We start from the raw sequence: 24,121 nt of genomic DNA, 5'->3' as shown, positions 1-24,121 counted from the left end.
TTCCCTCCCACTAGAGCAGAGCTGGCCCTGAAGGACAGAACAGACAGTGTTCCCTTGGGAGCACTGAGAAATGTCACCAGGGTGTCAGCAAGAGGCTGTGACCTCTCCTGCCGAGCTGTCCAACCCAGACAAGGTGGCACAGACTTGGGGCCAGGCGTTCTGGTACCTTGACTATTAATTTCCAGCTCCTCAGAGCCCTGCTTCAGCACGACGCTTTGGGATGGTGCCATGCACTCATGAGTGACCTAGAAGTCCCTTACTGCTCAGGGCAGAAGCATGCATGGAGCCCCCAGGCACGGCCATGGCACCCAGTAGGCAGAGCCTGCCCGAGGCAGCGTTCCTCAGCAGCTAGGAGCAGAGCTGTTCAAACTGCAGGGCTTGAGCCATGTGTGGATGGCAGACGAGCGAGCTCGGCTCCGCAGAGCCAGGGAAGCAGCAGAAGGTGCTGGGAGGGAGCAGTGTGGATACATCTTCATCCCGCAGGAGCTGTCACCGGCCGTCTGCACCTGCCGGAGCTGCATGTGCCCTCACACGAGGGGCAGATGGCACCCGCCGGGAGATGGAGAAGTTAATTAGCAGGAGAAAAGCAAGCAGTGAGCTGCAGAGAGGCTGGAACAGCATGGGGCTGGAGCAGAACAGGGCTGCCGGAGGGGCAGGGTGCTGCTGACAGCCCGTGCACTGAGGGCTGGGGGGTGACACACCTGGGGGAGTCCCTGCACCCTGCTGTGAGCTGCAGCGTGGCACCCGGCAATGGGGTGTGAGCAGGGCACTGTGCATGCACTGATGCTATTGATACAGCTTCTGCTGCTAAAACACCTGTGGGTCCCACAGCTCTCACATTCCCATGAAGCTTCTCTCCTCTAAAAGCAAGCAGCATCAACCCTTTCTGCAGTACAAACAATTGTGGAGATTTTCAGGAACAGAGGAGCCCAAGACAAAGACGAAGCTGCTTGCAATCAGCAGTGAGCACAGGCACACAGCAGTGTCACAGAAACCCTTTCCCAAAGCTATAAGAGCTGGAAAAATAAAATGCAAAATCAGAATGAAACTGCACTGGCCTTCTTTATTCCTGGAGCAACTGTGATATTTATTAATGCATTGTGATTGGGTGACCTTTAGCAGGATAATGCAAAGAAGGTCATTTTAATGATTATTTTGTCTACAATTTAAATAATTATGCATTCTACTAATAGCTCCAGCTATAATTAGGTTTGCCAACTGCATTACATTATACATGCCTGATTTCAGCTCCTGGAGACCTTGCCATATTTCAAAGAACTTCAGCTTGAATGGGCACGCGAGCTCTGCCTGCTACAAGCAGAGCACTGGAGCGCCAGAGCTTGTAATGAAGAGCAGCATGCTTCAGTACCATGGTGTTGATAAGGGCTTCAACAGCATTAATGCAAAAACCATGTCAAAACCAAAGCTGCAGGGCAGGAGAGCCTGAGCCCAGCACATGGCTGCAAACCCAGCACCCCAGAGCTCAGTGCTGCACACAGTTGGACTTAATTGGAGAAGTAAGTGGTATAAACACCACCGTCCTCAGCTCCCAGTGCTGCGGAACTGATGGGCAAAACAGACCACTGTATCACATCTTCAGACATCAAAAAGCACAAGTGCCTGGCCACGACTTCAGTACAATGCAACATAAAACAACCCCACAACCTCAGCCCCAGCAATTATACTGACAACGTTGGTCTGCACTGTAAGGAGCAATTACATCCCTTCACTTAACATGCCCCATCAACACGCAATTAGAGCTGCTCTCCCTCTCCTGGTTGGAGGGCTTGTGCCTTTTGGCTTTGCAGGGTTAAGCACACACATTCCTTGGGAGCTTCAGACACCACCAGATCAAACAGAACTGCTCCTGGCTGACTCTGCTGCTCGTGTGCTCCCAGCTCAGCATACTGCCCTGCAGCCAGTGCAGACTGGGGCAGGGATGTCACCACCAGTGCCACCATGGGGAGAGGACCTCTTCCCTTTCCAGCTCAGCAGCAGCCACGTGGCCCACTGTAATGAAGAACCCTCTGTGAGGCTTAAACAACTGCAATAATTTAAACTCATTCTTTCTGCAAGATTTAATTGGGAATTAGTATTTGTCAAAGGAATGACAGTTACCAGATTGCTCTGCAGACTAAAAAAAGCATAGCTAAAATTATTACAACCTAGATCCTATCAGTGTTTGATATAACTACAGGTCGCTCTGGATTCATGCCATGGCTGTTAGCAACAGCGCAGAGGAAAGCTCAGCTTGAGCTTTGCAGCAGCTCGCAGTGAAGCCCCCATCCCCAGCCAGTCCTGCTGCAGGCAGGGCACTGCTACTTGCTGGAATAGTTTGCTGTCTCTCTATTCAAAGCTCCTTCAGGATTAGGTTGCTGTAAGCAGCCTGATTCCCCATGCAGAACCAACAGTGTTTGCTCTGCAACATTCCCCAGTTAAATCCTAGCTGACAGCCATCCAGGTGTACGAACTAAAGCTCTACTAAAGGGCAAAAAAAAAAAAAAAAAAAAGCCAACATGACAAAAAGGCCATTTTTGCTGCCTGTCTTAAGCCCTGAGCATCTGCACACCTCTCTCTATTTTCAGAAATAATGCATTAATAATCTGACAGCAGCTGGGCAGCATTTACCTGTCTGCCCAAGGAGCACAGCAGCAGCACTCACGTGGCAATAACAGCAAACAGCAGATGATTTGATCAAGGGCCTTTGTGCACATCCCTGTACCAGTGCCTCTTACAAAGGGGCAATTTGGATTTCTTTCAAACCTTCCCCTTGGCAGGCAGAGGCTGCCCACCAATAACTGGAGGGCCACTGCCGGCAGAACGCAGCAGAGAAGTGCCGTGCACCGGGAGCAGGACTGGGCACTGGGTGCTCCCTGTTCCTTCTTCTCACTCCAGCTTGGACAAGGCTGCTCAGGAGAAAGCACAGCAAGAGCCCACAGTCAGAAGCGTGCAGAAACGGGCACAGCATTTCCCATCACCTGCTGCTCTCCTGCTCGCTGCTGGCCAGCTGCTGGGCGAGGATGTGCACAACGCCCAGCTGGGCAGGCTGTCTGTGCCTGACACCACGCAGCAGGGGCACCTGGAGCACAGCCCGCCCCACGCTGCTGCTGCCAAGCCTCATTTTCCTTGAGCAAGGTTAAGTGCTTTCAGCATCTCAGGGTCCCTCATTCCAGCTCTGCTGCAATCATGTTTGCTGGCACTTTCCTGCTATTTTTGCATTGTGACAGGCACGGTTTGCAGCGCTGTGACCTGCAAGCAGTGCTGCGGAGCCATGCCCAGCTGCACCCCCAACTTGTGCTGCCTGGCTCTTACCTGCAGCCCCCAAAACTACAGCAAATGGCACAAACAGCAGCACCCAGAGCCTGGGTTTCAGGTTTGCTTGGGAGGAGAAAGCAAGCAGGTCTTCTCTAGCAACAGCTGCTACCCTCTGTGCCTCCAGTACCCCCCAGCACAGGGGGATAATAGGGTGGGAGCATCTGGGCTCTGCAGCACCCCCCTCCAGCTGCAGCAGCCTCATAAGTTTTCAGATCCCTATGCACAAATATCTGAATATGTTCCTAAATGTATATATGTTTATATCTATGACATATATCTTTTGTAGCCTGAGCCACGTCTGCAGGGTGCAAGCAGGTCTCACTGCCATCTTTAGAGTTCCAGATGACAGAGAATAGAGAACGTGTGACGATAGAGCTCAGCCATGTGGCTGAGGGCATCTCACTGTGTGACATCACTCAGCAGTAGCACTGCTGCACAGCCACCCTGGGGGCTGCAGCTCTGTGTGCTGTGCAGTAGCACCATGCAGAGGAACCTGGCGTGGGTGTGCACATGAGATAGCTTGCTAGCCCTCCTGACTGAGCAAAGGGCAGAGTGTAAATCCCCTTTTATCACACTTCCCCATACTTTCTCCAGTTTTCCTTGCTTTTTTTTTCCTGTCAGGCTCTCACTTCATAGAGCAGCAGTGAAACCACCCAGAGCAATAGGGGCAGAACTCACTCCTTCCTCATCCCTATGGGTGTAATTGCAATGTGCTGCAGAGAAATTGCATGCTGCAAAACCATCACAACACGGCATGACTCAGGCAGGGGACACTGCTGTCCCTTGGGCTGCGGATGACACCCCTGGGTGCTCTGTGGTCAGACAAAGTACAGCAGCCCCTGTTCAGCTCCAGCCCCATACAGAACGGTAAGGGACCAATAGAGAATTTGGGTACCCAGTGTTCGGGTCTCTTCGGTTGATATCTGTGTGCTGCATCTCCTTTTCCCCTCCACTAACTAATTTGTAAGGTTCAATAGCTTCCAATACACTGCAATTAGCAGCAGTCCCTGCAGAGCAGAAAGCCTTCAGCAGGAAAAGTGATAGGCACATGCAGAGTGCCAGTGGGGAATTAAAAAAAAAAAACAACATAACAGAAGATCTTGACTAATTGTCTAGTGGGAAGTGGAAATAAAAGTGGGCTTATCAAATTGTGCATGACAGCCATGCATCCCTGCAAGCTGACAACCTCTAGGAGAAGTGCGAGGAACACCTTGCCACACACAGGTTTAATGTTCCACTGGGTCCTGGGCTAGCTACAAAAGCAAAGCAGCTCCATGCCCCTGCAGCCCACCCCACCAGCACAGAGCCCCAGAGCTCTGTTTTTCCCCACGCTTGTGAGCAGCACATCCCAAACCCACATCCCCAAATCCCAGCACCAGCCCTGCTCTAGGCAGAGTGACCAACAGCACTTGTGCAGACTCCACCTTCCGCAGCACACTGCACTTCCTGCACCCACTGCTTCTATTTATAAAGGTGAGAGTTCTGGTGCACCACAGTTTCCCCAATTTGCTCTTTCTCCTTGCAGTTCCCCAGATCTCCACAGTCTGCACAGTAAAACACAAAAGCTGTCGGACAGACCAGGAATGCGCCAGCAGAGCTACGCATAGCAGCTTAAGTGAGTCCTGGTCTGTTGAAAGCACCAGGATGGACCAGGAGCTGCATCCTTCTAAAAACTATAACACTACAGAACAGTTTGAGTTGTAAGAGACCTCTAAAGGCTGTCTGGTCCCATTCCTGCACTGGGCATGGACACCCACAGCTCCATCAGTGCTCAGAGTCCTGTCCAGCCTGACTGGGGGTGTGCAGGGATGGGGCACCGCCACCTCTCTGGGCACCCTGTGCCATTCCTCACCTCCCTTGGCATAAAGAACTTCTTCCTTATACCAACGTAAATCTCCCCTCATTGAGTTTGAAACCATTTCCCCTTGTCCTATCACAACAGCCCCTGCCAAACTTGTCCCTTTCTTTCTTACAGGCCCCTGAAAACAGAGAGCAGTATTTAATTCAGGTGGAGTCTGGGGGCAGGGAATGCTCCTTCAACATGCACATGCACTGGGCACATTAATCCTGCAGGATGACACGAAGCAGACCCTTGGAAGAACAATACCTGCTCTTCCTGGGGGGCCCCAGGTTGGCCCTGGGGAACTGCCCGCAGTACAGTGTGGGAGCTGGCCCAGGCAGGGCATTGACACCAAGATAACATCAGGGCAGATACTTACGTCGGAAGCTGGGCCCTTGTCTGCGCCGGGGCAGGAGAAGGTGACGAACTCATGGCACCGCTTGTGCACCACGAAGCAGCAAACTGCAGAGAGAAGAGGGACAGCGTCAGAGCTGCATGATGGGACCTGAACCGTGCACACCCAGAGCCATGAAACGTGGTTGTATCTGATCTGTGGGGAGCAGCACCACAGACACTGAGCACGATTCGCTAAGATTTAACGTTCCGCTACAGATTTCCTTATTGATGACTGTCAGGCACTAAAAGCAGAAAACTAAGCAGAAGGAAAACATGGAACGAATGTCAGAGAGGGGCTGGGTGGCTCTGCGCTCACTTGGAGCTTGCTGAGGTCATCTATGTATGAGAGGCAGCGCCCGGCGCACACAGACATCTGCGCTGCAGAGTGTGTGTGTCCAAAAACAGAATGTTATACCAAAGGGAACAGGTGGGCAACATTCCTCCCACAGCTCTGCTTTTCTTTAGCAGCTCCCCAGCCTCCATTTGCCAGACCAGAAGACACGCGCTCCTCCCTCCTCGCACGCACACAGATCACAAAGTTGGAGTTCTGGGAGCAGTGCAGGAAATTTGTCCTCGTGTGCCACCTCCCTGACTGCACCCCTGAACCAGGAAGCCCCGTCAGCAGCACTGACCCCACTCAGCACAAAACAGTTAAAGGCTGGGAAAGACCTCAGTGCTCCTTCTGCTGCTCTGTCCCCATTCCAGAGCAGCAGAGAGGAGATGCATGTGAAAAAACGGTTCTGAGCACCAGAGCATGGGCAGCAGATAGAGATGCACAGAAATGAAGCCTACTTCCATTGCACTCACATAGGACTTTCCTTAAGGAACAAAGAGAAAGCAAGCAAAGTTTCCCATTAAGCTCACAATCCACTCAGTGTACCCTGCTCCATGCAGTTTCAAATGCATTTTCCTTTTCACATTTTTCATTATGCAAAGAACAAACAGAAGGTTGGGGAGGCACAACAGCTGCCAACAACTCCTTCCTTAGAGGAGCTGCTTCTCTGAGCCAAACAAATAAACATTTTCTTGAAAACACTGTTCACCATTTCTGTCATTAGTACACACAGACAGAAGCATCTGGGAAGCAGGAAGGAAGAAATTAAAACTGTATTAGCAAAGATTTGTCCTGCAACAACCCCCAGCAGCCCCATGGAGCCCGTGCTGCAGCACTGCTGCAGCAGCAGCGATTTGGGCTCAGCTGAGGGGTGGATTTTTGCTGGGCTGCACTTGTATAGCATTCCCCTGCACCATGTTAACGAGCTTCTGGATGCAAACATGATGGAAGAGTGAAAAAGGAGAGAAAAGCAAATCCTGGGGTGCTCCATCGTTCCCAGCTTCTGCAAAGATTTGCACTCTGGGGACATCGCTATCTGCTCCTGCCTGGGGAAGGTAAACCAGGGCAGCTGAGGCTGCAGGAGGGAGCAGCAGCTGTATCTGAGTGTCCTTCACCTCAGCTGCAAACATATAGAGACACTGTGGGGCTGTAAGAGACCTCAGCACAGGTGGAACGCCCATTTCTGGTGGCAAGAAACCAGAAAGCCAATGCCTGGGAAGCTCAAAAGCATGCCAGGTTTTTATTACAGCCATATTCTTCTAAGGTTTTATCCGAGAGTTTAATTATTAAAGAAGGCATTAAATATACGTGCCCACTTAACACCTCCTGCCCTTTGAGCAGGGACCCAACGAACAGCAGACACACGGCATTATCCATCCCAGCGGAAAAACGATTGCAGCGTCCGCAAAGCATTCCACGCTACTGTTCAATTAAGTAAATGGTACCCTGGCCACCGTGGGCCACCTCTGTGGCCACTGAGTGTTCAGCAGGAGCAGTGGGCTCCCCGGCAATCAATATTAATACGGATTGTAAGGAGAATCCATTTGATGATGATGAAGCGGAACGCTCGCCTACGCATCCAAAGCAAGCAGGAGGCTCACTGCAGTGGTGGGGGATTTACATCCAGCACTTCAAACGAAGATCTGCAAGCCTTGAAAAGGTCCACGCAAACATTTCATGCACACTTAGGGGAATAATCAATCTCTGCAGAAAAACAGCCCAAAGAATTAATCAGGTACAGCAGCTTATGCTCTCATTCTGCCTTGACCCCATGTGTGTGCCTACCCAGGGGCACAGGGATGGGAGGTGCTCCTCCCGTGGCCGATGCAGTGCACCATGCTGAAGGGCAGCACGCTCCACTCCATTGCTGCAGAGCTTTAGGACCGCATCTTCATCACTTTAGAAACTACAGCACAAGCAGCAGCTTTCCCAGGTTGCTAATTAGACAGTTCATTTGTAAATCTTATTACGCGATAATAAAGTTATCAAATCCCATTGGTGAGCTACAAACGTCCTGAGTCATTTATACACAACAAAAATGAAACATTAACCTTTACCATTTGTTGCTGTGTAACGCATAGCTGCTTGCTGGCCCTAAGTTCTTCTTCAGTGCCATCTCCATTACAGGCATCTGGGGAGAAATCACTGTCTTGGGGGAGGTGAGGAACATAAAAGCCCACACAAGGCAGCGTGCTGCAGCTCCGCAGGTTTGGGACTCGTGGCAGCACTGCAGCTACAGGGATGGGGCTGCCCCAGCGCAGTGGCATAGGATATTTTCAGATGTCTGAGAAGACTCTTATTTTAAAAGGTGGGAGGACAGAAAATACTAAAGGTGTTGTTAATGTTGAGGGAGAGAAAAAACCCAAAGCTACTAAGAGGCTTCTCTGTCTAAAACGCTGCTCAGAAATCCCTGAGAAAACTATAAAGCAGTTTCACACGTGGATCACAGAACCTGACAGCCAGAAAAAACGCATTAAGAAACATCCCAAGAGCACAGCACGTGTCTGGCTTCACTTCCACCACAGGAGGGACCTCCGGGCTCAGAGCGGGCAGCAGTATACAGGGACAGAAAACACACAGCTAGGAGCAGTTATAGGCTTGCATGCTTTGCAATGATACTGTAAGATAGCACAGCAGAGAGGAGCCATTGGTGATGGCAGGAGGGAATGAATACACGGATCTCACTGTGCAGGAGTGCTGCCATGAGCTGCAGGTAGAAGCACTCCCTGGTTGCCTTTGGCATCACAGACACCAGTGATATTTGGAATAGCATGGGCTGTGTGAGGAGCAAGGAGAAATGGTCTCAAAATTAAAGAGGGTAGATTTAGACCAGACATAAGGAAGAAGTTCTTTATGCCAAGGGAGGTGAGGAATGGCACAGGGTGCCCAGAGAGGTGGCGGTGCCCCATCCCTGCATCCAGCCACAGTCAGGCTGGATGCTCTGAGCACTGATGGAGCTGTGGGTGTCCCTGCTCAGTGCAGGGAGTGGGATGAGACGGCCATTAGAGGTCCCTTCCATCTCAAACCATTATATGGTTCTATGATTCAGTTGTCTTTTGAGTCAATAGGAGAAAACTAATGAAGAGACCTCCAGCAGAAGTAAAAATGGGAGGGCAAAGCCCTTGGCACTACATGAAGCACAGGAAGAGGGGAGGACGCTCCCACAGCCTGGCAGCAGCCCTAGGAGCAGGCAGCAATGCATTAAGGTGCAGTGGCTTTACATTAAGGTGCAGATTTGGTCACAGTGAACAGAGGGCTCCTGGGCTCCACATCCCTGTGCACACCTCTTCCTGCTCATGTGGGGTATTTTCTTCTGTTTACAAAATGTAAACAAATGCAAATGAATTCCCCTGCCATATGCAACATCCCTCACCTCACATGCTCTATCTCCATTCAGATGCGCTTCTAACAGCAGACAGTTGGGCAGCTTGCCCAAAGACACAACAATGCCGAAAGATTCGCTGTTAGAATATAAAATCCTTCCTCAACCCAACAGCTTCTGCCCAGGAGATGCCCTCTATTGCAGCATTAAGCTCCTTAGCCTGGCACTCAGGCTGCCAAGGGAGCCAGCCCAGATGCATGGAACCCAGGAACATGAAAGCCTAGGAACATGAAAGCCCAGGAACAGCAGGACCCTGCCAGCACCGTGGAGCGCAGCTTTCATTTGGCCAAGTGCTCCCATTGCTAGAGGTGTCTGGTACCTCCCAGACAGTCCAGGCTTCCACCCTCAGCTCCTTTATCACAGAATGGCTTAGTTTGGAAGAGACCTCAAAGATCATGCAGTTCCAACTCCCTTGCCAAGGGCAGGGTGGCCAATCACTAGATCAGGCTGCCCAGGGCTCCATCCAACCTGGCCTTGAATGCTTCTTCAGAGGTGGCACATGATCTCTGAAATGGTGCTTTGGCAGCCCATTTTTCCAGGCTGGCTTTTTGGGATGCAGCGCTGGCAACATCTGGGACCACTGAGGCAGCACACCGGGCATGCCGTACATCAGCCCCTGAGCCTGCACACTGTTGGCTGAGAGCCTGCCACATGGGATCTGATTAGCCTCATCTCCCACACGAAATGCAGTTAGCTGGCAGGAAGGTATCCAGCCCTCCTCAAAACCCAGACACCATGACAAACGGCTTCCTGCAAGAATGAACCCTGCCTAGCAACTGGATGCCACATAAAGCAGCGCTGCCTTTATTTGATCTCCATTTGTTTCTAATTTCATTGTACGGACTCCTTGTTCTGAAGAAGGGGCTAATCAATTCTCCCCAAGCCCTTCGCAAAATGAATAATTCAGGGAAGTCACCTCGATGCTCCGGTCAAGAACACTTCTCCCAGAACTCGTGTCCTCTTTGTCATCCTCCTCTAGGCAGAGCAAAGTTCTGAAGGCACCCAGGATGGCACCAGATGCAGAATGTCAAATAAAGCAGACAGATGGAGAGTTAAGAGAGACAGAACAAGGACCGACCAAAACTCATCTCCAAATCAGCCCCAGCGAGGAGATAAGGACCTCCCCGGAGAGCTGACAGATCCTCACTTGGGCAGATGGTTCTAATAGCATGAAACTCAAAGATTATTTTGAGCGCATCTCAGTGCGTTGCTGCTCCCCTGCAACCCGGTGGAAGCTCTCATTTGGATAATGCCTCCACTTTGTAAATAACGAGAGATCTGGGGAACGGGCTGCAGCTCTGATTATCGGAGCTGGAGAGAACAAAATAGCACACACAAAAAAGTATTTTTAAAGGCGCTTTGTGCTTATCCACCTACGCTGGGCCAACTGCGAGGTCAGATGCATTAGCCCGGCTTTGCCTTCACTGCACATCCAAGTGTACAGCAGCAGCCCACCATTTCCCATTCCAGCACTCAGAAGTATGGCTCGGTACATCAAACAAAGTCAGTGAAGCATGGTAATTGTAAAATAAGGGGAAAGAAGGCTTCCAGGAAGGGAAGTCCTAAATTTCTGACAGCGCTTTACAGCTTTTAATCACTTAGAGCGCATAAGGAGAAGCTGAGCTAAAAATTTGTGCTGTTTGGATTTAATCCCCAGCTTTGGTTAAAAGCTTTCTGGAGTCCTTACAACACAACAAAAATCTTTAATTCCCCATCAGACTTCAGCGGTTTTTCCCTCGCCAGCCCCAGAGATGCAGAGAGAGCGGACGTGCTCTGAGATTGCTGGGCTCTGTGCTGCAGAGAGCTGCCAGGAGGGCACACGTTGAGGTGGGGACAGGGAAACCACCCCTGCTCCGAGCCCCTGGGCTGCTCAGCATCTGAGCATTTCATGTTTTGAACAATTCTCTTCATTTTTCAACTCATTTTGCTTTGCTACTATATCCATGCTGCATTTTTTGCTTTTCTGCTCCAGGAGAAGCCCCACAAGCCCAACCTTCTTACCAGTATGCATCCATCCTGGCAGGGCAGCCATTCCTGGCTGGGTTTCTGCCTGCCTGCCTGATGGCACCACCCTTGGCAGAGCTTTGGGGTGCTGAGGGGCCAATAGGACATGGGGGGTGTATGATGATATCATCAATCCATGGTGACAAGAGGCAAAGGAGGTAGGGAGCAGGAGAAGGCATTTCTGTGAGGTTTCAGCTTCTTAAAGAACAGGTTTTGTTTTTGTTTTGTTTTTCTTAAGGAAAGGGGAAGAAAAGAGCAAGACTGCCAGCTTCTCTCCAGAGAGACCTCACCAGCTTTACCATCCCTAGAAGGCTCCAACTGCCCAAGCAGCTACAAGGGATTCTCAGTCCAAGAAAGCAACTCTTAATCAGCCCAGTTAATTCTACACTAACAATACAAAGAAGCCTTCATTACAGATTTGAAGAGGCCCAGCCTTTCAAATCAGCACTGAGAAAGCTGTCATTCAGTGCCAAAAAGATAAAACTGTTTTCCTTCAGAAATACCAGGCACTGCAATGTGATACTTTTTTTTTTTAGCCACACAATCTCCCAGCCATTATGAAACCAACCAACACTGCTTGTTGTCCTCTGGCAGCCATGGGAGCGGGGACCACATACCTCAGCTGCAAGACCCGGCTGTGCCTAGGGTGATGCAGTCAGCAGTGTGCCCTGGTGGCCAAGAAAGCCAAAGGGACCCTGGGCTGCATTGCACAGTGAGGCCAGCAGGTGAGAGCAGTGTTCTTACCCTCTGCTCTGCCCTGGGGAGGCCACACCTGGAGCACCATACCTAGTGCTGGGCTTCCAAGGTACTGACAGGCATGGAACTGCTGGAGAAAGCCCAACGGAGGGCTGCAAACCTGCCTGGATGCATTCCTGTGCAATCTGCTGCAAGGGTCCTGCCGTGGCAGTTTGATTGGAGGTGCGCTAGAACACCATTCCAATCCCCACGGACCTGTGATGCTGTGATCCCAGAGCTACAGGAAGACCCCAGCCCCAGGGCCCAGCTCCTGCAGCCCAGTCAGCAGCACCACTCACTCAACCAGCAGCTCCAGAGCCACAGAGACATGAATTTTACATTACAGAGCTCAGAATTTAAATACTTCATCAACATCTCTCACATACCGAGCTGTAACAGAGATTCACTTTCAGGCTGAATAATTCAGCCTCCATTGCTCCCGCCTGGCACGCGCCGCAGCTGCTGGCATCGTCAAAGCGAGCAGCTCCCTAGCCCTGTGCAGGGCTCTGCAGGGCAGTGCAGGGTGCCCTCCCCAGCCCCAACCCCTCTGCAAACTGTAGCACTCTGAGGACTGTGCCAGGAATGTGTTGGTGAATCCTGGGGATGGGGAGGAAATCGCATGCAGGTCCCGAGAGGTTGTGTGGGCAGGATCCAGCTCGCCGCGGGCTCCTCTGGAAGGCTCTTAAAAACACTGTGGGCTCCTCCTCATCCTTTGGTGGCCACATGGCTCCCAATCGAAGACGACTGCTGCCTGTCACTATGTGGGTGCTGCACTGGGCACAGCAGTGTTTCCAGCTTCCAGGGGCAGCTGCTCGCCACCAGGATGAAGCAAACACGCACCCGCAGCGCTCTGCACACACAGGCAGCCCCCAGCAGCTGTGCCGAAGCACAGGGGGAGGGCCACTCTCTGCTCATTTCTAAAGCAGACGTTTTTAATATTCATTTTTTATTTAGAGGGGTTAAATATTTTGAGCCCAGCCATGCACTATTAGAAGGATTTCAGTACATATGAACAAAACACTCAAAAAAAAGAAAAAAGTCTGCAGCTTTTATATGAAATACCAGGCGTGAATCGACAACACACTCTGCATGACAATGAACATAATGAAGCCAGGCGGGATGAGGAACATCAATCATCCCCGGCAATAGGATAGGTGTGGGCGGGGAAGGGGCCGATGACTGCATTAGAGCTCAGGTTGGGGAGCGATCTCCATTCTCCCCCTGCATGAGACGTAAACACCCGGAGCCACACTCTGACTGCTGGCAGGGGCTCCTGCACCGGGGGCATGGGAACGAGCTCCTGCACCTTTCCTGAGCTGCTAAGGACATAAAAGCTGTGGGGAGCACAAACACTGCTCCCTGCAGCCTCACCCCAGCACCTCAAGGGGTGGCCAAAAGCTCCTCATGGAGTGGAGACCCGCACCCAGCACCCACTGAGGGGCTCGGAGCGATGAGGGCAAAGCCTCCCACGTGTTCTCCTTGCACCCCATGTGCTCCCCCCACGCTCCCCGTGCCAGTGCTGTTTCAGAGACCCACGCACAGAGCAGGGGGAACTGAGCCCGCAGCGCGACTGCCCACACGTGGGCCCTGACAGATGCCCTGAATGAACAGGAGGGAAACAGACTCGGCTCTGCTCTTTAATTATAGCCAGGTGGCACAGTGCCACAACACTAACAGGTAATTTTTCAAGCTGGAATTTGTTTCTTTCAGCGTTAACATCCCCCTAACCTGTTTCTCAAAGCACAAGCCAAGAGCCTCCATTACTGCAGCGCATTGCTTCAGCCTGTGGGGACAGGGCTGAGAGGAGCAGAACAGTGCTGGTGCTCAGAGCCATACCCAAGGACAAGGGGATGGGGACACTTTGGGATTGGAAGGGACCTCTGGAACTCCCTCAGTCCAACCCCCACAGCAGGCCCCCTGCAACAGGTTGCACAGGAACGCATCCAGGCGGTTTGCAGCCCTCCGCTGGGCTTTCTCCAGCAGTTCCCTGTCTGTCAGTACCTTGGAAGCCCAGCACTGGGTGCAGTGCTCCAGGTGTGGCCACCCCAGGGCAGAGCAGAGGGGAAGATCACCTCCCTCACCTGCTGGCCTCACTGTGCAATGCAGCCCAGGGTCCATTTGGCTTTCTTGGCCACCAGGGCACACTGCTGGCTCCTGATCACCCTGTGATCAACCAGGTCACCACTAGTCCTTCTTGGCCACCAGGACAGCCAGATTCTTCTCCACAGAACTCCTTTCCAGCAGCTCAGCCTCTAGCCTGTACTGATGCATGTGGCTATTCCTCCCCAGGTGTAGGATGCTACACTTGCCCTTGGTGAACCTCATCAGGTTCCTCTTCCCACCTAGCTCTCAGCCTGGTGCAGTCTCGCTGGATGGCAGCTGTGTGATCAATCGTGGTCCCTGGGGACCAGATTAAACCATCTTAGAAATGAGTTCTGGGTTTGGCATGGAAATGCTAGGAGCTGCAGGAACCTCAGAGGATCAGTGCTGAGCAAAGCCCGACCTGGGGCACACTTACACAGCCGCATGGTGCTGCTCAGTGCTGCCTTGTGTTGGGTTACAGATGGGCTCAATTAGAAGCACAGAGATGGAAAAGAGGCTTGGAAAAAAAAAGAAAAAAAAAAGAAAAAAAACCAACGCAGCACATGACAAGAAAGAGAAGATCATTAAAAACTTGGCAGCCTACTTTAACGGCAGTGACCTGGTAATTTGATATTGTAATTGAAACGCCAGGTCGGACTCTGCGGAGGAGGCAGAAATATGGCAAGGTGTCCCTGCAGGATGGGAGCAGGCACCGAGGAGATGGTGGTCCTGGTGCATCCCTGTCACTGCACACACACAGCCCTAGGAGACGGCTGCTGGCTGGCTTTGAAGCCTTGTTTCTTGCTGTAAGATCATATTAATCTTGCTGAAGGAAGATAAAAACCCAGTCCCCAAAGTGCTAATAATAATATAACTCAGTTTAAGCTGAATTTTGTCACTTATCTCCAAAACAGAGAGGAAAACTTCACTTGCCTTTTTTCTTCCTCTTATCCCCCTCTTAAATTAGAGATGTTCTGAGCATTGTCTGACATCCAACGCCAGAGAGCAGGGTCATTAAGCAGCAGTGCTCAGATAGCACTGCTCTCACTGTAGGCATGCGGGGAGGTGCAGAGGCAGCGGCTGCTCCTGGACCCATCCGCATTCAGGCAGTGGGGTTGGTGGGTGTATCTGCCTAAACGAGTTGGTGCCATGTGAGCCTGTCCCAAACGCACTGCGGTATCTTCCTGAACCGGGAGCACTACTGAAGCCTGCCCAAGCAGAGAGCTTTCTCATGCCCGTGGACACTGGCCAGCAGGCTTCACAGCTCTGATCCTAAAACTCATCTTTCATGGCACTGGAGATTCAGACACTGAGCTGCTGTTTGATTCTGAACACCAAAGCAAGAATTTATGCTGAGCACATGCTGCATGATAAAAAAGTCATTTCCTTCAGATATTCTATTTAGGGTACAGAGCTCATACACGAATGAGGCATTTCCCGAGCTCCCTTGGCCAGAAATGCTGCTTTATTCTCTGCTAACCTCCAGGAACACTGGAGTCACCCTCCAGAACCTCTCAGCCAGGTGGTTTATGGACTGGACTCTGAAACTGGCTGTAAAAGTGTAAGGGGATCTTCAACCAAGACTAGATCACAAACACAGAGCTGCTGTGCAGTGGAGTTTGGGAGGCATTTACATATTGCATTTACATACTGCTAACGAGACAGCACTGTCTGTGAGCATCTTCTCAGTCCCCTATATTTCTAATAAAAACAATGAAAAACCAAGCACCAAGCTTTAAATTATTCAGACTGCTCCAAATGCAGGAAAACAGGTAAATTTACCTTAAACAACTGAACAGCACAGGTGCGTATTATTTCTCACCTCACTTCAGCACATTTTCCCCAATAACACCACATGCCATTTAGCACGTGGGTCCCACACACTCTCACAGCACACCCATGGACTCATTTCACATCACATAACAGTTCTCCCAACTGAGAGAGCTCCTGCTTCACCTACCCAGCCCAGGGCACAGCCCGATCCCAACTGCCAGGCCAACCTTCCCCAGCATCCCCTGGCTGTGTGGCTGTGCTTCTAGATGCTGCTCCTCTCAGAACCTGGGATGTTCCCAGGAGCTCTTTGGGAACAATGCAGTGAAGTACCAGGGCAGCCCTGGGACTCACTCAGCAGTGCCAGAGGTGCTGCACGGTCCTTTTGCTTTTCAGGAAGTGCAGAAATAACCATCATGAATACAACAGCAAAATATTTTCTTGGCCGATATAAAGACAGATGACTTCTCTGTTGCTGCCCGTGGCTCACACCAAGCATGCTGCATTTTGCAAGGTTCTCTTTTCTCCATACAGATAAATGTTTGAAGGGTTTCCTGTACCCCCAGGAAAGACAGCGGATCAGTTTAAGTACTGCTGAGAGCAGCAGCCAGTTGGGGTCCCCTTAACGCAAAGCTCCCTACAGAGGCTCTGTGAAGTGCCGCAATCATGTTGTGCGATTGTGCCACAGCCCTTCCTGCAGCACTCCTTCCTGCAGCGCTCCCCGACCCCACACACTGCACCTCCACACAGAACCCAGTGTGGAACCCAGCAGGAACACACAGCCCTCATTTGCCCCGACAGCACCACGAGGCGCAGACACAAACATCTCCTGACACGAACAGAGCTCCCCTGCACACGGCCATCAGGAGCATGCAAGATGCTTCCATGATCCCTTCCAGCTGATCTCTGCCCCTGCCTCCTGCAGGCTGCAAAGCTCATGCAGGCAGCAGCGTGCCACTCTGCATGCACCTGCAGCACCCTGAGGTGAGAAGGATGGCAGGGGGCTGCTGCACCAAACCAAACCCTGCCCCAAACCAACCCACCCCATGCTGCGGAGCTCCCAATCCTGTGGAACAGCACAGGACTGGAGATGAAGCTCCTCCTTTCTCCTGCCAGCCCAGGGCATGTGATGCTGCCCAGAACCCACAGCCCCATTGCTCCCTCCCTTCCTGTCTCCCCAGCCGATGTAAGCAGAGCACTGGACGTTATCTTGTTATTTCAACCACATCCTCCTGCCATGCTCCAGCAAAGAGCAGAGGTTCATCTCCAGCAGCTCTGAAACAGAGCAGGTGTTTCCTTTGGTCTCTAACTCTGCAGCCTCGATAACACCAGGAGGTCCCACTGGGGACTGTGGGGACCAAAGTTCCATGGCTGCACCTCCCTCCCAGCACCCCCCTTTTGCCCCACAAACACCTCGGGTGAGCAGGGAGCAGGCTTGAAGCAACTGCACAGGGCTCAGTAGCCAGCAATAGGCTTGAAAATGCCCATTTAGAAAGGGGAAAAATAACATGTTGAAGCAGAGAGCCAGCAAGATGCAAATAAAAAGGGCACAGCTCTGCTGAGCAGAAGCACCAGGCACCACAATGAGCCTTGAGCACCCCCAGGCACAGGGAACAGTTCTGCCCTCAGCTTTCAGCTTACCGAAGCCCCACTCCATGGCTCAAAGCCACCCCCCAAGTCAGGAGAACAACTGCCACCATTGCCTGAGTGAACCCCATTTCACATAGTTAAATGCAGGAACTCCCACACTTTCTGTACTTGGACGGCTGATTTCCTTGGAAAGTCTGCAGGGTGCTGTGACATGGATCCCTTCCTCCCAATAGGAGGTGAGAGGAAAGCTGGGGAGGGGGGCAGGCAAAGAAAACACAAGCCTAACAATTTGGAAATTTTCCAATCAAGGGGAGGGGGGGGGGGAGGAAGTTATTTATCAAACACAGCCACACCACAGGGGAGCACACACAGTACTGGGGGGCACAGGCAGCACAGGCAGAGGAATAGCAGAGCCCAGGACAGGGACACCTAACGTTCATGGGGCAACGAAAGGGGGTCACAGGTCCCTTGGCAGGAGGAGCTCACAGCAGTGAGATCCCTCAGCGCTGACCCTCCAGAAACAGGCGCTCATGCACAGCACCCCCACACATCCCAGTGACACTGCAGCAGGAAGGGATGCAGATTACAGTTTTTTGTTGGTTTTCTTCCCTTGAAAACAGGCCATTATTTCATGACAGTTTGGAGCACTATATGTTATTACACAGCAACACGACTGCCTTTAAGACACTCAAAGGGTTGCAGCTGGCAGGATCTCTCGTGCACTTGGCACTCCTTTTGATGTTATACAAATAAAGTATTAAAACACCATTTCCAGCATGAAGGTACGCAGCGTCTGCTCACTGCTCTCCCTCCAGCCAGAGCCGCACAGCACGGAGCTCTATGGATGCTGCAGGAAGAGCTGGGATTCAGCACCGGGTCCAAACCCCACAAGGTGCAGAGCCAGCAGCAATCAGACACTGCAGTATCACATTAAGGGAAGCACCCACAGCACGCTGCCATGGGGGTGGGAAATCAGACCAGAGGGGTTTTTTGTTTCGTGCTTTGCTGTAGCTCTCAACGGTCAGGTTGTTCAGAACCTACCTCGCAAATAAACTTCATCAAGTGATGGATTGGAGCTGCTTTTCTTGGGCAGCGGTCCTACATGATTACATGGCACTGTGCTCAATTAGAGGGTTATACGGGCTGCCAGCTTTTGGATGGGAGAGGAGAGAAGAGTCCTTTTATTTACATGGAGTTCTGCAAAGAGCCTTCCTGGCTCGCTTCCCCCTTCCATGTCCCTACTGGCCAATGGGACTACATTAATGTTTACAATATGGCCTACTTTTTAATGCGGCTCTGTCCTGGTGAAAGAAACCATTTGCATTTTTAATGGGATTTGGATAAGCAGTTCCACCCATGCACAGAGCACAGGCCCCTCCACCATCCATCCAATCCTGCTGCTACCAGGGGCAGCCCCACACCAAGGGGTGCAGCTCCACGTGGCCGTGCACTGCTGTGCTCAGCACCAACCCTGCACCTGCACCACTGCCAGCACAATGAACACAGCCCTTCCCAGCCAGCCCACAGACAGCTTTACAGCCATTGGTTTTATTAAAGTAAAGCAATGAAGGAGAGAAAACCATACATATGAACCCAAAGGGAATCATTAAAATATTTAAGCTTGCCTAAAATTTCTTTTGGCTGCTACAAAGCATTCCATATAAATGAGATAAGGCCTATCAATAGTAAGTGCAGAGCTTGGCTTTGATGGTACTCCTGCAGTGTGTCCCCTTCCATCCCACTCTCAGCTGTTGCCACCCGTGCAACACCACCTGAGCTGTGCAGGGCACCCTGCCATGCATCCCTGCACCCACACTGCAGGAAAGCCACAAACTTCCCCAACGCTGCCTAGTGCAGCAGTCTCCTGGGTGTCCCTGTGTGAGAAACAACGCTTCTGGGAGCAAAGGGCTGCACAGAACTGTGGGTGCTTGGGGACGAGGAGCACACAGGTACCCGTAGCAGCCACGTGGGGCCCCCAAATACTGCTGCAGACACCTAGCTGTGTGTGCTAGGAGGGCTCTGGGTCCTTCCAACCAGACTGTGTTTCTGAGCCCTCCCCATGCACTGCCTTCCAATGCTACCAACACCAAGCATGCCAGCCCTTCCCAGCTCATCATCCCACAGCCCACTTGCTGTGGCCCCAGCACCCCCCAGCACCACGGTGCTGGCTCTGCCCTGCTGATGGGTCTTGGGCTCAGCCTCAGAGATCGGCAGCTGCCTGGGGGCGGCTTTCCATGCCTGATGCAGTAATAAATATTTGGAAGGATTTGTTGTTTCACATAAACAGTAGCAGCATATTGCACAGGCTCAGCTGAGGAGCTGCTCCTTGCTGCCAGGCTCCCAGAGCCTGCTCAACCCCAGCACCTGGATTGCTGCTGGTGATGCCAGGCCTAGCCCAGGATGTACATCCTGCCTGGTTCACAAGGGACCCTGCACACAGCTTTCCAAGCCAGAAGCAGCACGGTCCCTCAGCAACATGCCGCACAGCACACAGGCTATTTATCTTGGAACCAATGCAGGCTGAAGCTACAGAAAAGGAAACAGGTTCAGCCTAGGACAGCAGATTCATTTGCCAGCCACCCCCAGGGAAGCACTTCTCTGCCCTTCAGACTCCAGAGCATGAAACACACACCCACCAAAAGGTGTTTCCCAAAAAAATTTGTCTGTTCCACACTCTGCCAGGATTTTAATTCACTGCAAATGCAGTGTTCTCAAGCACAGTGTACGTAGATGGCAGAGGCCGTTCCTCATTGCACATTCTTCTGCTACATCACCACTCCTCTCAGCACCTCCACGATCTTCCTCCTCTGTCACCACTAAGCAGTGCTGCTCAGCAGCAGCCCAACATCATCCCCACCAACCTCCGCAACATCCATAATAATTAGGTTAGAATTCTATTTCATTACAGCATTGTTCTGGATGGCAAAGGCTGAACCCAGAATATCCCTCCGGCTGATGGGATCGTTTCTCCTGCAGCATCTCCAGGTGGGTGGCTGCCACCAAGGGGATGGGGCTGCAGGGCTCCAGCTGTGCCTGCGCATTGCCCAGCCACACCACTGCCATGGAGTCAGAAAACAGGAGCCAGCTCCCTGAAGCAAAGAAGTACGAGTTCTCAGAACTAGAGATGAATCCCTCTTTCAGTGTTATTCCTCTGAAGTTGTAATAGCCGCTCAAGTGTGCCAAGTTCAAGAAGCAGCCAAATTATTTCCAGTTTGGCTGATGTATCTGAGGAACAATTCTTGTGAAGCTGCTCGCTCCATTATCAGAGTAGAATTTGGCCTACATAGGATCCCGCTGCTCCTTGCACAAGCTGCTGACGGTCCCTCCTGGGAGCAAGAAACATTCTGGACAATGCATGTTAAAACTCCTACCTAATGTAAAGGAACAGCCAGCACTGTGATCACCATCTTCACTTTCACCCAACCCTTAGATCTAGCAATGAATCATTTCATCATATTCATAATGCTGTCCCACCACGCAGCACAGAGGCCCTGTCCCAGTGACATCCCAGAGCCTTTCCATCCCCTGCACCCCCTGGGCACTGGGGCTGAGTGCTGCCACGAGAACCTGCAGAGGGTGGTGTATTACATGGCTCCATAAGGTGCAGCACTCAAAGAGTGCCCCACCTCAGCTTAGGTATTGGAAACAATTTCCTCTCCGAAAGAGCAGTTGGGCACTGGCACTGCTGCCTAGAGAGGTGGTGGGGCCACCGTCCCTGGAGGTGTTCCAGAGCTGTGGAGATGTGGCACTGAGGGATGCAGCCAGTGGGCACAGTGGGATGGGATGGGGTTGGGCTCGAGGGTCTTGGAGGTCTTCTCCAACCTTAATGGTTCAGCAATTCTGTACTTGTCACCTGCGTGCTACAAAGACAGCACTCCCACCTCTGGTGGTTCTAAAGAAAACCATCCCAACTACTGATTGATGCAAGATTGGAAGCCAAAGCATTCTCTATGGCAACCCAAAAGGTCTCAATTATCCATGCAGGTGGCATTGAGAGCAGCCCTGAGGTACAGGTCTGGTAAACTCAGCTATTGATAGGAGGTATTGAAGAAGAATTCTCATTCAACCCTCGAGAGTTCAGGCAGCTCTTTCATTAGTGAAAGATATTCTTGAGCTCCCTACACAATCGGAAAGACCATTATATGCACAACTTAAACCCATCTGAGTGTCTTAACCGGTGGGGAGCAGGGAGGAAAAGAAAGAATTAAATCCGCATTCAAACACAAGAAAGCCCGTTCCCGTAGCAACAGCAGCATTTGCGGAGGGCTCTCAGACACAGAGGTATTTGGCACGTGGATTTCTGCCCATCTCTATCACTCACAGGACGTGGCAAGGAGAGGTGCAGGCAGGGCATGCCCACATTGCCCTACACTTCGGGGTGGCTGAGAAGCAGGGCAGGGTTCCAAGAGAAAGCCCCATAGATAACCATGTGCTGAGCTCCCCTGATAGAAGCACCCATCCCGCAGCAGCACTGTGCACCCATTCCCTGTCCTCGTGGCATTGCACCAACTCAAGGTGACCACTGAGCACAAGCACGTCTTCTCTTGCACGTCACCACGCAGAGGCTACATGGCAGCCCCAGAGCATAACTGTGGGGAATGAAGGGTCTTGTAGGGTACTGCCAGACTGCAGGGAGAGGCTCTGTGCAGCCCCAGCCTGGAGGAAACCACCCACACACTATCAATACGTACAAGAAAACCTCTTGCATGTTTTACTGCCTGTCTCCAGCAGTGAGTCTGCAGCAAGGATGACTTTAAGCAAGAAATAAAAGAAAAAAAAATACTCGAAAGAGCAAGCAGGAGGGAAAGCTACCATGTTGCTGTGGGCTGCACCAAAACTTCCTCTCCACGGCAGCGCGGCGACCCAACTGCCCTCATGGGGTCCCCCAGGAGCCACTGCTCAGCTCACGCACAGAAGCTCCACAAAACCAACTTCACGCCTGGTGCAGAGCAGCTTCACACCCAGTGCCTGGGGATGCACGAGAGCATCACGGGGAGGGCACAGCCCCAGGGGAGAACTGCAGACCTTAGCAGTTGAGGGGAAAGGCACACGTGAAGGAGGGGAAGCAGCGAAGACCAGCAGAGCTCAGATGTTATGGGGCTGCAGCTCCTGAGTGCTGCAGGGCTGTACGTTCTGCACCTGCTCAGCACCACCAGCAGCAGGATGGGGGATCAAGGCTGTGCATGGAGCATGGCAGCATCTGAGCAGCATCCTCTGCTGGGACGAGGGGCAGATATGCTGCTCTCATGTCCAAGGGAGGATAGATCAAGCAGAAGCAGAGCAAAACACAGGAGTGCACGCTGGGTAACAGCAGCATCCGTCTGCAGCCTTCACACCGAAGAGCAGAGCACAGCTCCAGCCAGGAACCCTGTGCTATGGCATGGCTCTGAGGGCCTCTGCCAAGGGAGAAATCCTGTCTGCTTGGCAAAGGACAACACCCACAGAGGTCCAAAGACTGAGCGTATGCCAGCTGCTCCATCTCACAGCAAGACTTCCAGGAGCAGAGTGCCTGGGGGTGATTTGGCTCCATGTGGCACAGCCCCTCGGTACCAGGATGAGTGGAACTCGCTGCCACCCCAAGCACTGCTCATGTTCACAATGGTTAGTGAGAACCTTTGGGCTTCAAAAATAACTTGGGGAAGTGATACTACAGATTGTATCCAGACACACACTGCACTCGCTGTTCTCCCATGACAAGAGCAAAGGGACAGTACCAGTCTGTGCTGGAGGGCTGCCGGAGCTCTCTCCTGCACCGCTGTGCACATCCTGGAGCAGAAGCTGCTGTCCATGAGTCCCCTCCACACTGCCTCAAGCACAGCCTGGTCTCAGCTTCCCCAAAAACACTCCCTGAAAGTGGACCCACACACTACAGGAACAAACTGCACCGTGGCTGTGCAATGCCATCTTCCCTCAGTGTATTTTCTGTTCTTCTGCCTTTATATGAAGTCATGCGTTTGAGTTATCAGAGAGCTGGAAGTGAGTCAGCACAGCAAACCACAGCCTAAGAATGTAACTAATTAAAACTATTCACTCAAGCCAGCATGCTCCAAAATACTCAAGACCCTAAACAAAGCCAAACACATCAGTTGGGATGCAGCAAGAAGCCCCAGTCTGCAGCTCCTGCCCTCTGCAGCAGGTTGTTGTAGGAAGCAGTCTCACTTCAATACAATGCTCAGGGCTTTGCTATGGGGGACCATGATCCTCAATGGAGATGAATATTGTGAGCTTTGCTCCAGCCTGTGAGGCTGCAGAACTCACACAATGTGTGGGGATGGCATCTGCTGCCCAAATCCAGGGGTCAGAACAGGGCTTGTTACTCCCCAAACCCACCAGATATGGGGCAGGCCAACACAGAGAATCAGCAGCTTTTCACTGCTTGTATGAATAAAAAGCATTTAGTTAAAAAACCCTCTACAGCAGAGAAGGCTTTCTTTACACAGTGCAGACAAAGTACGAGAGCAGGAAGAGCAATGGACAGGGCTGCCTGCAGCAGTGCGGGACAGTGGCAGCCCCCAGCACAGCCCTGCAGGGCAGATGCTATCTGACCCCAACGCATATGATGATGGGGAGCAATGCAGAATGCTGACTTGTGATAACGGAATTTTAACGGCAAAGAAACATCACAGACAGACGCTGAGTGCTCCCACATCATTCATCTCCCTTCTAATCAAGG

The 24,121-nt window shown here is 51.9% G+C and overlaps 1 protein-coding gene across 2 annotated transcripts in view; it reads right to left on the bottom strand.

Moving 5' to 3' along the window:
* PRKCB (protein kinase C beta) overlaps nucleotides 1–24,121 on the bottom strand; it is a 75,252-nt gene that overhangs the window by 38,033 nt on the left and 13,098 nt on the right. For both annotated transcript variants that reach the window (XM_042864545.1, XM_042864544.1), the window contains exon 3: nucleotides 5,535–5,617. In XM_042864545.1, the coding sequence (XP_042720479.1) occupies nucleotides 5,535–5,617 (83 nt within the window). The remainder of the gene's footprint in view (nucleotides 1–5,534; nucleotides 5,618–24,121) is intronic.

This window comes from Lagopus leucura, unplaced genomic scaffold (assembly GCF_019238085.1).
Source record: "Lagopus leucura isolate 7727_CA_CO unplaced genomic scaffold, USGS_WTPT01 Super-Scaffold_760, whole genome shotgun sequence".
In the NCBI taxonomy this organism is placed as follows: domain Eukaryota; kingdom Metazoa; phylum Chordata; class Aves; order Galliformes; family Phasianidae; genus Lagopus; species Lagopus leucura.
Note: the sequence above shows the minus strand (reverse complement) of the source record. Positions and strands in the feature narration are given on the sequence as shown.